General features: G+C 36.9%; 1 protein-coding gene across 1 annotated transcript in view; it reads left to right on the forward strand.

Annotated features, from left to right (window-relative positions):
• LOC104163837 (otogelin-like) overlaps nucleotides 1-8492 on the forward strand; it is a gene marked incomplete at its 5' end in the record, with an annotated part of 56279 nt that extends 47787 nt beyond the window's left edge. The window contains 5 exons of the mRNA XM_009702963.1: nucleotides 449-553; nucleotides 995-1114; nucleotides 2233-2278; nucleotides 6921-7000; nucleotides 8292-8492. Of these exons, the coding sequence (XP_009701265.1) occupies nucleotides 449-553; nucleotides 995-1114; nucleotides 2233-2278; nucleotides 6921-7000; nucleotides 8292-8492 (552 nt within the window). The remainder of the gene's footprint in view (nucleotides 1-448; nucleotides 554-994; nucleotides 1115-2232; nucleotides 2279-6920; nucleotides 7001-8291) is intronic.
• Nucleotides 8493-14435: the final 5943 nt, after the last annotated feature.

Here is a 14435-nt window from a genome sequence, read left to right on the forward strand (position 1 = left end):
TAGAAGAAGAATTCTAAATGTGCTGAACACAGCTTTATAAAATAAGCAAACGATGCCTTGTCTTTTTACAAAGTATACGACCTTCCATGGGAATATTCTATAGATTACTTTTTCTAATTGTATACTTGCTTGATGTCTAAGGTGTAAAAAGTCAAAATTTCAGTCGTTCTTGAAGTAAGCTGTCAGACTTAAATTTAAAAAGAGTAGAAAGATTAGTTCATTCTCTCAGAGTTGGAACTTCTCCCCATTTACTTCAATTAAGATCAAAGCTATTTTATAAAAACCTCATGAATGTACAGTGTGTACAAATGCAAGCTATGCGGTTTTGAAAGTTATTTAAAAACTGTCCCGAAGATCAGATACCTGGAAAAAATCTGCCCATTACAGTAGTAAAACATTGAACTGCAGGATAGTCTCATACAAGGGATAATCTATTTGATTTTGGCAGAACCAAGTCTATCAGCCTCCAGAAGATTTAACAACTTGCTGTGGTAGCTGTAAGAACTTGTCTTGTCTCCACACTTTCAGCAATGGCACAGTTTCCAGTTTTAAGGTAACTTTTTACACCTGTCTTATTCCCTCAGAATATTTAGATGTAAACAAAAAAATTATGAGATACTGTACACACATTGCCATACAAAGTGTGCAAAGAGGAGCTTTATTTGGCCAAATACTAGGAATAGTTTTGCATGTGCACAACATTAATTTCTTGGAGAGTCAATCATATAGCTGTCTACAAAGATTAAGGGATTTTGATATCTCAGAGAATGATTGTCAACTTGACTGTTTTAGAACCTGCTTAACATTTTATATTTAGTGGACTGTTAAGTTCTATACTTAAACAGAACTTTAACGTGCATCTAAATTATATTTTGCTATAAGTATTACTTTTGATGTAGACAAGATCACATTGAGTGGAATTGTATCATAAATACTCATAATACTGTTTTTGATGAGTTGCTGAGTAAAGTTTCTGTGTTACAATTTTTAACAGCCTGGTACTGTTTGGATTTCAAACTGCATCAGATATGAATGCACTAACACAGCAATGGGACCAGTTCTGGTTTCCTCTTCAGTTGGCTGCCCACCCTTTAATGAAACGGAATGTGTGAAGGTCAGTGTTCAATACATTGTTTGTGTTCCAACTATGATTTGTGTTTGCATGAAAAGATTAACACTGACAAAAGATGTTTTTACCTCAAGAAGAAAGAAATTATAAATTCTTGCAATATCTGCATTTTTGCCCAGACATTTGAAGGTGAAAATCTCTAACTATACACATACAATTTGCCACCAGACTGCTCAGTTACACACCTCTTCTTATTCTCAGAATTTTTTTTATTTTTTTTTTTTTGTATAGAGGCTTGTAATATCAAACTTTTGCAGCAGAAGCAAAAGCTGTGTTCCAGTTTGTAAAATGAGATTTGACTAAGTGCCAGGAAATGTATGCAGGGAGCAATCTCGTATTGCTCTCTGTAATTCCACATTTACATGTGGATGGGAGGATACTTTTGTTAATGAATGATGGTACACAAGCAGGGAACAGTCCTAAAGGAACTAAGTGGCTGTAGTTCTTCCTCACAAATAACAATGGATTGGTTCTTCACAGAGAGTCTCAGTTGCATAGCCTGGTGAAAGGCTTTTTGCTGTTCTAGGCAAACTAAAAAAGTTAAGGCAGAGAGAGAGATCATCATGGCTTGAGATACTGAGGTGGACATCAAAATTTGAACTCTCCTTCAGTGTAATCCTGGGAGAGCTTTTTAAAAAGCTGCAGCTATTCTTCCCACAGTAGTCTGGGAGTGCTTCATGCTGCAGCACTGAAGACAGCCATGAGTCTCCACTATGGGGAGTGGGTGGCTTCTCATTTAGATGAGATTTCTTCCTGCTTTGAATTCAGAATCAGTTTTTTGTGATTGTCAGTATGGCCTTTACAAGAAGTCAGGGGTTTACTCTAAGTAACACATGATGGAACCGGACTTAACGGAGTCATTCCCTCTCCAAATGTGGCATTTTGATAGCTGGTGATGTATAGTGACATTCAGGGACAACCACTTAATACTCACTTGTGCTAAAACAGTCAAGTTAGATCATTTAGAGCCAAACTCATCCATTCACCAGAGTGCTGCATTTGCCTGAAAAACATCGCAGAGCTTTAGCTGGAAGATAGGTCTAATAAGGGAATCAATGTTTGAAAAAATCAAATTTTTTCCTCTTTATTTCTCTCTTGGTCAGGTTGGAGGCTATGTTGTGCCATTCTTAGAAGGATGCTGCAAAACATGTAAGTGATTAATTACACTTCCTGCCTCACAAGTCTGATTTGTTGTTACCTTAGAAATAAGGTTGATTCTTTCCTGCATGAAAGGTGATTCACTGGTCTCAAAGGCTGTGCTTTTCCCAGTTTTATTCATGTGAATACCAGTGAAATTAATAGCGTTAAATCAGAAGAAAGTAGTTTAACATTAAAGGGTTTACTCCACTGATGGTGATTGTGGTTGGCCAAGTCACTAAAATTGCTACCTTGAGTATTTTGTAGTCCTTATGAAACTCCTCAAAATATTAGTTACTGCATTTAATATAATAAAATGTACTGTGTTTTGGAAGGCACCTTGAAACATGTTTCATCTACATTCATATCTTCGTATTTGGTAAAAATTAAGATTGATCGATGCAGTTTGTAAGTTAATGCTGTAAATAATTAACTGATTGTAATATAGTCTTAGGTTCCATTAATAGACATAGTTCAGAAGCTTTCAGGCAGTATCTTTCAAAAGAATTTGCAATTTAAAAAATCCCCCCTTACTTGATTACCAAGATATGTTTTGACATCTATGAGAGCTAAGAAAGTTCTCTGGAAAAAATAAAATTAAAAAATCTCTACAGAATAGGTTCCGAACATGCTAATTCTTAACAAGAGCCAAGTACTTTTTTTCTTAACACACTGATACATAGCTGAAACATTTTGGCTGTTTTCATGAAGAACTTAGCCTCAGGCCGACACCTAATCTGGAGAATTTAAGCTCAAATACTTGAAACTGGCAATATTATAAGCAATTGAAAAAGATTTTATATAAGGCAGTATCATATTATCTTTAAAAAGCTACAAAAATCTCACTTCATTTGCGTAAGTGGCTGGAATAGTGACCTAAAAGCTAAAGATAGTAGGAGATAAAGTGTGAGAGAGAACTGGAGAGGAGTGCAGGTATTTTCTGCTGGGTGGGATGGGACTTGAACAATCGTGACTACCAGCTATGGTAGCACATGCACAGTTACTGCAGTGGGACATACGTTGGCAACTGGGAGGTACCTTTTGGTGTTATTCATTATATATTACATTTTGTAGTACAAAGTTTATTGAAACTGTGAAAGATTTACCTGCATGTTTTTGTGCTCCTGACCACTGTAAGGGAATGGTAATATCTCTTCATGTTTTTTTCACTGATGGACCTGTGTTTCAAGCACTTGTTTTAGTTCTGTAGCTGGTTCTCCATAGGCTCTTTGAAATTAGTTTTTGATTGTCTGACATTACCCTTCAATGCCTTAGCAGCCATATAAGCCAGCTTCTGAACAAACAATTTATTAAGACCATTAAAAGTCCATTAAGCTACTCTTCAACAAGGCAGAAGATCTTGCTGCTATAACAGAAAGATCATAACCACACTCTTAGTTATTAATCTGGGGCATGCAACACGAAGTAAAATTAAACCCTTGAAAAATCCAGTGACTTCTGAGATGCATTTACAAGTAGATTCATACAGTTTTAATTGCACACTGGTTTATAGACGGCATAGTACCTCTATGAATCATGTATTTCGTTCTGACTCTGAACAAATCTGGCGTGAGAGCTCTTGGTCAATTGTAATTGTGTAATTACAATAATTACAATTACATTTTATGAGAAGAGTTATCAGGTTTTTGTTTTCTTCTTTTCTTTTACCGTTAGAAACCATTGTAATTTTTGCTTTCAGCTTTAGGTGGTATTTGAAAATTAAGTCCCAGGAGTTCCATCAAAACCTAGAGAGTTTTTACAAACACTGCTCAGAGGAAATTATACTATTTCTTTCTTGTAGCCCCAAAGGACAACTTAAATTTAGGGTACCAGATTGTCTTAGTTATACCAATGTAGATCAGATTCTTCCTGGTTTTGCCGTTAGGTTTAGCAATGCAAGTAATACCTGGACATGGTCCTGAGCTGCTGGCACAGTGATCCCTGCTCGAGCAGGGATGTGGGACTAAGTAACCTCCAGAGCTCCCTTCCAAACTCAGCCATTCTGTGATCCTGTAATTTACAGACATTTTAAGGTTGAATTCTTTTCTCAAATATGCTGAAATCTAGTAACTCAAAAACGTTTCATACTGACAGGGAACCCTCTAACATGTACTTTGTTCAATATGTAATATTCTTACCAGGTTCTTCAGTGTCAATGCTCTTCCCATTCCCTGTTAGCCCAGTCGCTCCTACAGCCTATGCTAGCTGTAACACAGGTACATTTTCCTGGAAATAAGTAGGACCAACCCAAACAGCATCATTGTTGATTTCCAACAATGTACTCCCTGATAGGAGCATCAGGCCTCACATTACCCAATTATGCCAAAAGCTGCAGTGTAGTATAACTGCTCATGGTTCACAGTGGCTCACATTTTGGTTTTGTTTTGGTTTTCATTTTGCACTGTGTGGGCAGTGCATTGTTGTTAGCCAACAATGTACTGTTGGTAGTAAGCACTTGCATAGTCTTTAGCTTGCTGCATGTGTGAAATTGCTGGGTTTAAAAATGTAAGCTAATTCCATTATGTTTACAGTCCTGTAGAACATAGAGACTAATGGCTTTGCTTGTTAAAGCTTATTATGTAAGCAACATTTTTGTGGATGATGTATCGTATGGTTTTGCTTGTAGTGGCATACACGCTAGAAGCAGGTCATTTCTTTACCATCCATAGTTAGGACACTATACTGAAAATAGCAAGCCTGTGTTTACTCAATTAAAATTGGAGATTTTCTTTGTTCTTTTTAATAGAGCATGTTAATTTTTTTAATTGTAGCATGGTATGAATGCAATTGTTTTGGCATTTTGTGAAAGCATCTCTATTTCTGTAAGAGAAATAATGTTGACTGTAATTTTGTACATCACTGAGTGATACATCCTTCATTAAATTACACTCATCACTCTAGGAGTACTACACTGAAATCGGTATTACTCTTTCATATTGAGATCACTTTAAATGACAACAGTGTTACGAGCCAACGCAAAAGCTAAGCAAGGATTTTTGACCATACAGACTGTGAAAAAGAATTTCATTATAATTTGACACATATAAGATGCTCACATTTTTTGTAAGGTTGTTCATGGAAAAGTCTATTATGTTGTGGAGCTCATTAAAAGCCACTGGACATTAAAGTACATGCATGGAAATACATTCTATATTTATTTCTTTATGAGATATGATGTACTTTCACTGTAGCCTGGATGAAGTCATAGCCACAGCTTCACTGAATTTTCTATCCTACACACCATATGTAATGTAAAAGAAGAAAGGACATGAATAGGACTATGAGAAACATGAAATAATGGTGAGTTGTTTTTATTTTCAAACCCAATATTTTTTCCTTCATTTCTCTAATTGTTCCCTAAGCAAATATAATTCAATGATAGTTGAGCAGTAGCCAGCCATTTCTGATTGTAGATTTTCATTTGCTTCCGAGAAGATTCATTGCTGTCCTTTCTTTCATGTTCTAGAAACATTTGCTATGTCTAGAAACAGTAGCAGGCTTATATATTTAAACAAAAAACAAACAAAAAAGCACCAAACACAAAATATTTCTTTTTGGGAAGCAGTGTTACCTGATTTGACAGTGATCACAGCAGGGAACTGGACATTGCACATCAAGATGTAATAAACCTCTGTCACAGTTCAGTACTGGGTATTGGTCAAACCAGCGAGTCTTTCATTGCCCTTACTTTTCTGGAGCTAACAGTATTCACCTTTTGTCAACGTCTTTGGATTTCTTGGCTGAAACAAAATGCAAGTCTCTAAGTGGGGAGTCATGTGGGACTGCATTGTGGTGTGTAAAATCTGCTGGGAAAATGTGGAAGCTCTTATAATGGACTAGTCTGTTCGTTTGTCTTACAGATCTGTAATGTGATGTGGTTTCTTCAGCATAGAGAGGATCATCTTAAGAAGATACGGTGCTTTCTGATCTCTAACAACTGAACTTTATACTGAACTTCTTTGCTTTTCTTCAAATGTTCAGTATTCCCTTCTTAAATTAAGTTTCACTCTTCATTTCATTTCATGATTTCTTTTTATCCTTTTTATTTCATCCATATACTTTGTACGTACTTCTGTGAGGAAAATTGTGGAAATAATGCTAATGAAAATGTAAATAAAAATTTTAATTTGTTTACTGGTGTTCTTTTTCTTATTTATTAAAAACATGCAGAAATGTCAAGCCCCCCACAAGCCCTATTCTTCATCAGATTCTGCTGTTAAATGTTCATTTAAACTTTGTTTATACCACTGGAATGCAATCACTGCTATTAAAGTTTGTTACAGTTATTTCATAGAAAATGCATTTTATGCATTATTAACAAGCCTTCTCACAGGAGTGGTTGATCAATTTAACAAAATTTTTTAAAAGAGAGTGGACTTACTCTTAAAAGGCTTCTGAGTGAACAATGAACCTTTTATTATAATTGTTATTGAAGATATAAGGAGACAGATACTTTAATGCATGAAATAGAATAGTTTTAAAAGCAATACAACGTATAGCTAATGTCACTTTGCCAAAGTTTTGTATGTGCAGTGATGTATTGGGTATTTTCTTCTTCGTGTCTCTTGACCCCATAAAATGTTCAGGAATGTTCTTGTCTCTGAAAAGTTTAGAATTTTAAGCTGATGTTTTTCAATCAATGCCCATTTTGCAGGTAAGGAAGATGGAAAATTCTGTAAAAAGGTGACTGTTAGGATGACTATCCGCAAGAATGACTGCAGGAGTAACACACCAGTAAGTAAATAACTATCACAATTTTTTTTAATAGAAAGGAAAAATACAAGAAATGAAGAGAAGTAAGAAAGGGAACACAAATTCCACAAGGCTATTGTCTGCATCTCTCTCTCACAGAGACAGAGGTTTCTGTGTTTCACGGAACTGTTTTAATGTTTCCCTACAAAAAGCGATCATCTTCTCAAATAAGAAGAAAAAGAGGGATGTGTCTTTTGCTTTTGTATGCATTTAGGTGCATGTTGAATTAGTGCAAATCCGAGGTCTCAGTTCACCCTATAATGCAATTATTATATGCAAATTAACTTTGATATAACTGAATCTTGCCAGTGATATATTACAGTTAAAACGGCTGCAGATGTGTTTCATTTTCCATCTGTCTAGGGTAAGTATTTAAATGCCAACTTCATGAAGAAAGGAATCTTGGGTCCTGAGGGTGTTTTTTTTAGACAGCAGCATGAGCATACTGTGAAATGTGTAGGAAGAATGAGGCACTATCTATGTGTCTACCGAAGGATTTACTGTAGGAGGACACCAACAATGTCCTGCTGGGCAGTAAGGCAATGTGAGCAGCAGCAGCAACGGTGCAGACAGACGTCTCGTGCGAGATGTATAAAAGCGCCTGTAAAAGCTATAATAACAGAGTATAGGGAAACAGCTGTAACCTCTAAAATGACTCTCAGAGCCCGTTTTGTAGAGTAAAATGTTGAGCAGCCAGGAAATTTAGTCTCAGTGTCTCACTGAACAGAAACGCAAATCCTGACTATTAAACTTGAAAAAATTATCTGTTTCTGTTACAGTCTGTATTACAGTTTTGGTATCATTAGTAGTAATTCCCCTTGGCTTTCCAAAGGATTGATTCTTTATACTCCTCCTTACTGATACCAGTATAGCAATGCTACATCAGTGTATCACTGAAATTAATACTGTAGGGCGTTGTGGACAGAATATTTGGTGCTATGTTCAAGCCAAGGCTGTTATGAATACTTTAAAATTCAAAACTCAAATTGTTTCTTTGTGTGTGTTAATATCCAAAATCTGCTGTTACTGAAATTGACAGGGAAGTCATCATTAATCTCAGTAAGATGAAAATTGATACCTAGCTGGGCAACCTACTTTGAGTTTATTACTCGGACATAGTGGGATTTCATAATGGGCTAGAGGAAATACTTCCAAACTTTTCATTGGTTTGCCATTGGACTTGAGTGCCTAATGCCTTTGGACTTTATTGAGACTCCTACCTTTATTTCCTAGCTGCTTCAATTTGCTGATTATTCTTCGTGTTTGTTACCAGGTGAACATTGTTTCGTGTGATGGAAAATGCCCATCTGCAAGCATTTACAACTACAACATCAACACGTATGCAAGATTCTGCAAATGCTGCAGGGAGCTCGGACTGCACAGACGAACTGTGCACTTGTATTGCACCAGTAATTCAACCTGGGTCAGCTATTCAATCCAAGAGCCTACAGATTGTTCCTGCCAATGGTCTTAAAAAAAACGTAAAAGGAAAGAAAACAGCAAGCCCAGCTGCTACCAGCATGAGATAATTTGAATAGTTTGTCTGTTAAAAATAGAAAACCCAATCCACTGAATTTTGCCATTTTAATGCTGAAAGATAAGAGTAAAAATATTTTTGGACTCTTCTGAATTTCTGAAGAATGGCTTTGCATCATTTCTATTGTGATTTGTCTTCATGTTCATTCACAGGGATTGTTTGAAGAGTTCTTGTGATATGTGCCAACTTAAAAGGCGAAGTGATTTACATTAGTGACACCTCAAGAGAAAGAACACCATCTATTTTGTTCTGGAAGGCTGGCCCGTTCTTTTGTCAGGCACCCATTCCTGTTTTAAGTCACTGACCAGCTTATCTGGCAGCAGTTCACTATTTTGAATGCATTGCAATTGTGCACATACATTCAATGTTTATTAAGAAAAGTTGTTTGGACAACATGATAAGAATTTTCAGTTTAAATCATATTCTTATTGCAAAGTAGAGTATGTATAAGAAATTCAATTAAAGATTTTATATTTTTTAGTCAGGGAATCATTGTCAATACTGATAACTGTATGTAATATTCCCTGGTAATAATTTCAGTTTTTCTAGTGTATTTTATATTGTAGTGAAAAGCATTATAGCAAACATGTAATGTATGGAACAGATAGGCTATCTAGATTAGTCATTAGTAGTTACTTGATCTTTCTGCTAAACAATATGGCATAAACTGAAAATACACAGATGTAACAAATGAAAACCATTTTAAATTCCTTTATACAGATATACCTTAAATGAAAACATTCAGCTTATGAAATGAACCATACTTAAACTGTTTCTTTAGGAGAGTGAACTTTGTTTAACACTAATTTTAAAGATGTGAAAATTCATTAGGAAAAAGAAAACCAGGATTATGTATCTGTCTACAAGAAAAACAAAGTTAAAAATCTTTGTCACCAGCATAGTAGAATGTAACTTCTTATGGAAAGGGTTTGAATTTCAAAAGCAATTTTGCTTATGAACTTGAACAATTAAAATTTTGTTGCAATTAACTAATTTTTTCTTCTCCTCTAAGCTAATGTTGCTGTTCTATTCTTTTCCAACAAATGCTGCCAAGATTCAGCAAAAACTTAGTAGCTTTCATTTTGTAGATTAAAATTGTAGATACCACATAGTTGATCTGCTTGAGATCCTATAATAGAAAATAGATGTCAGCATAACTTCTTAAAAGGCTGCCTGTCTGCAGTTAATCCAAAGAAAAATGTGTTGTTAGAATCAATCACGTGAACATTTTTAATATTAATTTTGTATACTGTACATTTAATTCTTACAGTATCTAATAAACAATGGAAAGTCTTATTTTGTTACAATTAATTTTGCTATCATTGTTGAAGCAGCTCACTGTCATGTGATTCGACACACAGTGTTTTACTAATTTCTTTTTCAGCAGTGCACATGGTTCATTTTAGGGTTTGCAGCTATCACTAGTACTAATGATCTAATACTACATCAGGGAAGACCTGCATATGGATTTTTGAAAATCTGTATCTCTTTCTGATTCCATCACAGTTTGCTTTCATCCTCAGAAATGCAAAATTCAACTATGTTATTCAAAACAAAAATTTGAAAACCATTGCTTATCAAAGTATAACAACACATTTCTAACACTAAGTGTCAGGCTGTTTATTCTGGAAAAACAGGGTAAAAAAGAAGGGTAAATTTCTGCACCTTTCCTTTCCACAGGTTTTTCCTGAAGTGTCCCTGAGGATCGATTGCAATAAGTAGACTGTGTTTTAAGTGTAGGCATTTTGTTGTAATACAGTTGTTGTGTAGTGATGATTACCTTTCAGTACTTAGGGCCAGGTAAGTCATTAAGATCTAACTGTAATACATGCAGTCCCTACCCATTTAGTAAGACATGTTCCTTGTTCAAAGACATCTTCTAAATAGTGAGAAAGGACAGAGTTTGGGAGGAGTGCATCCTTTGGAAAACCATGGATTGAGGAGCAGAAAAGAAGGTGTCATTTATAAGACACTGAGCAGAGCTAAGTCCTTGAACCCAAGTGCCTAAAATTAAAGCCTTGGCATTTGCAAAGGGGAAGTTCAGCCTCCCTTAGTACCAGTTGGCAGATGCCATCCTAGAGGGTAGGAATTAATAAAAAGAGCTGTTTCTTTTGTTTTCAAGCAAGATGGTATTTGCCATGATGTGCCAACCACCGACATGAGGGACAGAATTAGAGCAGGAATTAGGCCAGCCGCCATGCTTCCCTCAGCTGTGGCGTGGTCCCTCCTCTTGCCACTTGAGCTAATGGCAAAGTGCTCATTGCTTCCAGCAGCACAAGGTGATTACTCTGAAAACCATTCAAGATCCAAACTTTCAATTGTTGGTTGAAGAGCAAAGTTAATAGTGGCAGTGAGAGTAGAAAGCAGATTGTAGTGTATCCAGTAACTGTAATCAAACACTGCTGCTGCTCCTACTTCAGGAGTAAAATAATAAACACTGCATTAAGTCCCTACTTCTGATTTTGTAAACATTAGGCTTATGCTGAGAGAAACAAGGGGAAAGATCCAAACTGCCTGGCTTGACAAAGGAAGCTACTTTTATCCCTGCCTCCCTGTTAAATTCCTTCACGGATGCTTAGCCTGTCTGTCTGTGATTAGTTCAAAGCAACCTGGGCACTTACCATGTATTTACCTTATGCTGTGTTTACACAAAGCAGCTCAGCTGGAAAAAAGGTTTTGCCTTATTTGTACTTCCATATCTTTGGAAACCAAAGGGACCTCAACAAGCTGTGGGTTTCATGTGACCCTCCTGTGCAGGAGGCACTTGGACTGTAACAATATTGGAGTCCTGAAACAACTTTACTTTCTTCTTACTAAAAAGTTGTCTTTTGCTTGGTTTTATAGGTAGAATATGAAGTGTATACAGCACTGAAGCTATGCTTTTTAGAATACCTGCATTTTATTATCACACCCTTGTTTGTGTATTTATTACGCTTAAAGGAATACATGCACTTGGCACTAATGAAATACTGGAGCCTTTATTTAATTTTTCATAGTGGCAAAAGTTAAATCCTGCATTCAGCACATAAAATAAGTCACTCGCTTTCTAAAAGCGCTGCTGCCATGACATGGTCTGTTGCTATGGTTGTTCCTGTTCCAACAGTGCACTGTGCCAGTTCAGAGAGAAAACCATGACTGGATCCTTCACTGAGCTCAACCAAGATTTCTTGCAGTGTTTTGTAGAACAGTGTTTCCTTGGGATCTAAAACAAAAAAAACCAAACCAACAAAAAAACCTGGTTTTAGAAGCCCAAGAGACCCCAAGAGAACAAAAAAGCTGCTTATCTAGCAGATACTGGGTAGTCTTTTGGAGAGCCACCTCAGCTGAGTGACTGCTGGGGCAGGGAGAATTTGCTCCCTCGCAAGCACAGGGATAGGGCAGGAGAAAACACCTGTGCTGCCTTGCACCTGCTGCCTCTCAGAGAGGAAGCCCGAAGGGGTTAAAGGAGAGGCCTCCTTCCCGCCCTCCATTTGCACCAGCTGAAGCCTGTTTCTGTGGGACAATAAAGGTGGAGGTGGTGGTAGGCTGGAAGGATAAAAGCAGTATGGATGGGGCAGCTTCGGCATGTGGTGAGTGCTGTTTTTCTGAACTAGTCCCTTATTTTAGATGAGAGGAATGGCTCACTGATATGGGGTCTGTGGGCTGTAAAATGAGGGATATGAGGCTTATGGCCTTAGGGGCTTTTAATCTTGTGCCTATCTTAGTGTGGCTGTGAGAAAGATTTTGTTATTTTGTAAAGGCTGGCCTCTGGGTGGTGAAAGCAGCAAAGAAATACACAAAAATGCTGATGGTGTAGGAAACCTTTGTGTTTGTATAGCCATGTTGAATTTGCTTTTCATACTCTGCTGGGAGAGGTGGTTCTCTGCTGGAGAGCAGGCCTGCCTCGCTTCTGTAAATCTGAAGCTGTGGTGATTGCAGGGGGAAAACACAGCTACTAGTGTCCTCTAGTTTTCTTGTCTTTTGTTGGCTTCAAGGCTGTCTGCAGAAATGGACTTCTAGAGGCTGATTAATTTAGATCGAACTCAAAAACGGTGCTCAGGTCATCCCTTCAAACAAATGAATGCTGTTGGTGCTCTTCTGGCAGACATCTTGTGACTGCGGCTCTCTAGGGCTGAGGGTGTTGTGAAGTTGTTTATCCTGGATAAAAGAAACCAAATTTGAAAAATTCTCTTCAGAAGGTAGATGAGAGACTGAGTGGGTAGGGGGGAAATAGGTATATGATAAAAATGAGCAGCAATAGTTCTTGATCTCTAACATCACAGTAAGTAACTTTTTTTTTTTTGTTTAATGTGAATGAAAACAGCATGGGAGTGAAACCCTGACCTTCTTGAAACTGAGGCCTGTTAAATTTCTACACAAGTTTCAAAACTTTATTCAACCTGAGGGTCATGTTCTCCTCACACGTGTTTGCATGTGTGGTTTCTCCACAACAGTGATTCCTAATGTAGGTACAGAAACATCATAGGCTTGTTGTCTTGTTAAAGCTGGGATTGAAAATCTTTCCAATGCTGGATTGTTTTCCATCTTTGAATAAAATATTTAGTGATTTGAGTATGGAAACATTGTTTGTTTGTTATGGTGCTGATTGCTCATTGTTATCTCCTTTAAAACCAATTTGATTGTTTTACCTCGAGGAAGCTTACCCAGCCATGATTCACAGGAAAATATAAATGATTTGGCAGCTGGAGCCTTGAGTATGATGGATATTGGTCATTAAGACAGACATTTAAAAAGAAATATAATTATATCAATTGTGCTATCTAGACTCTCACTGTCTGGGTTGTTAGTACTAGATCTGGTCTCAGGATAACAGCCTTTTGAGTAATGCTTCCTCTAATTAGTTATAGTGTTGCCTGGTGGTTTGGTGAATTAATATGAAATATTGGCACCTGTTGGTCCACAGTTTAATGAGAACTATTAGTCACAAGTTAAATAACCTATATCTCCTCAGGCTGCATCTCAAGTGTGCAGTCCATGAAGTCAGGACAAAATAATTCAAAAAAATGTCATCTTCGCTGTTATCTCTGCCTATGCCATCATCTTTCACCCCAGTGCAAGTGGCTAGCCATGAATCATTAAAATGAGGTGACAGCTGCTATGCAGATCGAGATTTTTTTTTTATTTTTTAAAATCCCCTCTCATGGTGATGAAGACATCTAACCTGTTTAGAAATAGTACCTGACAGACTGCCATTCCCTCAGGTCTGCTTTCTGTATGGACCTTTGACCAAGGCTTTGATCATGTCAGCTCACTTTAGCTGTTTAAAACATAGATACCTGGATTCACTCAGGTGTCCTGACTTTGTCCATCACCAAAGAAAGAGAGGTTCATCCAGAGAGTGGCTCATCCCATCCTAAAATAAGTGTCTAAGATTGACATGATGAATCACCCTCCAGATGTATTATCTTTTATCTTTCCTTTTCACTGTAGAAAGAACCTGGATGGCAAGATGTGGTTAGCTCCTCGTTTTTAGGTTGTTAAAATTAGTTGGAATTAAATTCACCCTCAATGGTTAAAGATACCTCTACAGGCTCAAAAGTCAGCTACTCTGATAGTGTATATGGCATATCTTATCCGACCTCCTCATATGAGGTGGTTAATGGTATTGATTTGCATTAAGCTGAATGTGATGTAATTTGTCTTGCACAGTTTTTCCTATATGTCTTAAATATATTAATTTCATATGACAGCTATACCTAAACTATCCCTGTAACTCTAGAGTTGAAGAAAGATGTTGTCATCAGTCAAATCTTCAGCATGGAAAAGCACAACTGAATTTGGGAAGATGCAATGCATTTATTGCTGTGACAAGGTGTTATATTAGCTGGAAAAGATCTATAAGGTGATTGAATTTTAAAGTTCTTCAGTTTTATTGACCTT

This window comes from Cariama cristata, unplaced genomic scaffold (assembly GCF_000690535.1).
Source record: "Cariama cristata isolate BGI_N322 unplaced genomic scaffold, ASM69053v1 scaffold12836, whole genome shotgun sequence".
In the NCBI taxonomy this organism is placed as follows: Eukaryota; Metazoa; Chordata; class Aves; order Cariamiformes; family Cariamidae; genus Cariama; species Cariama cristata.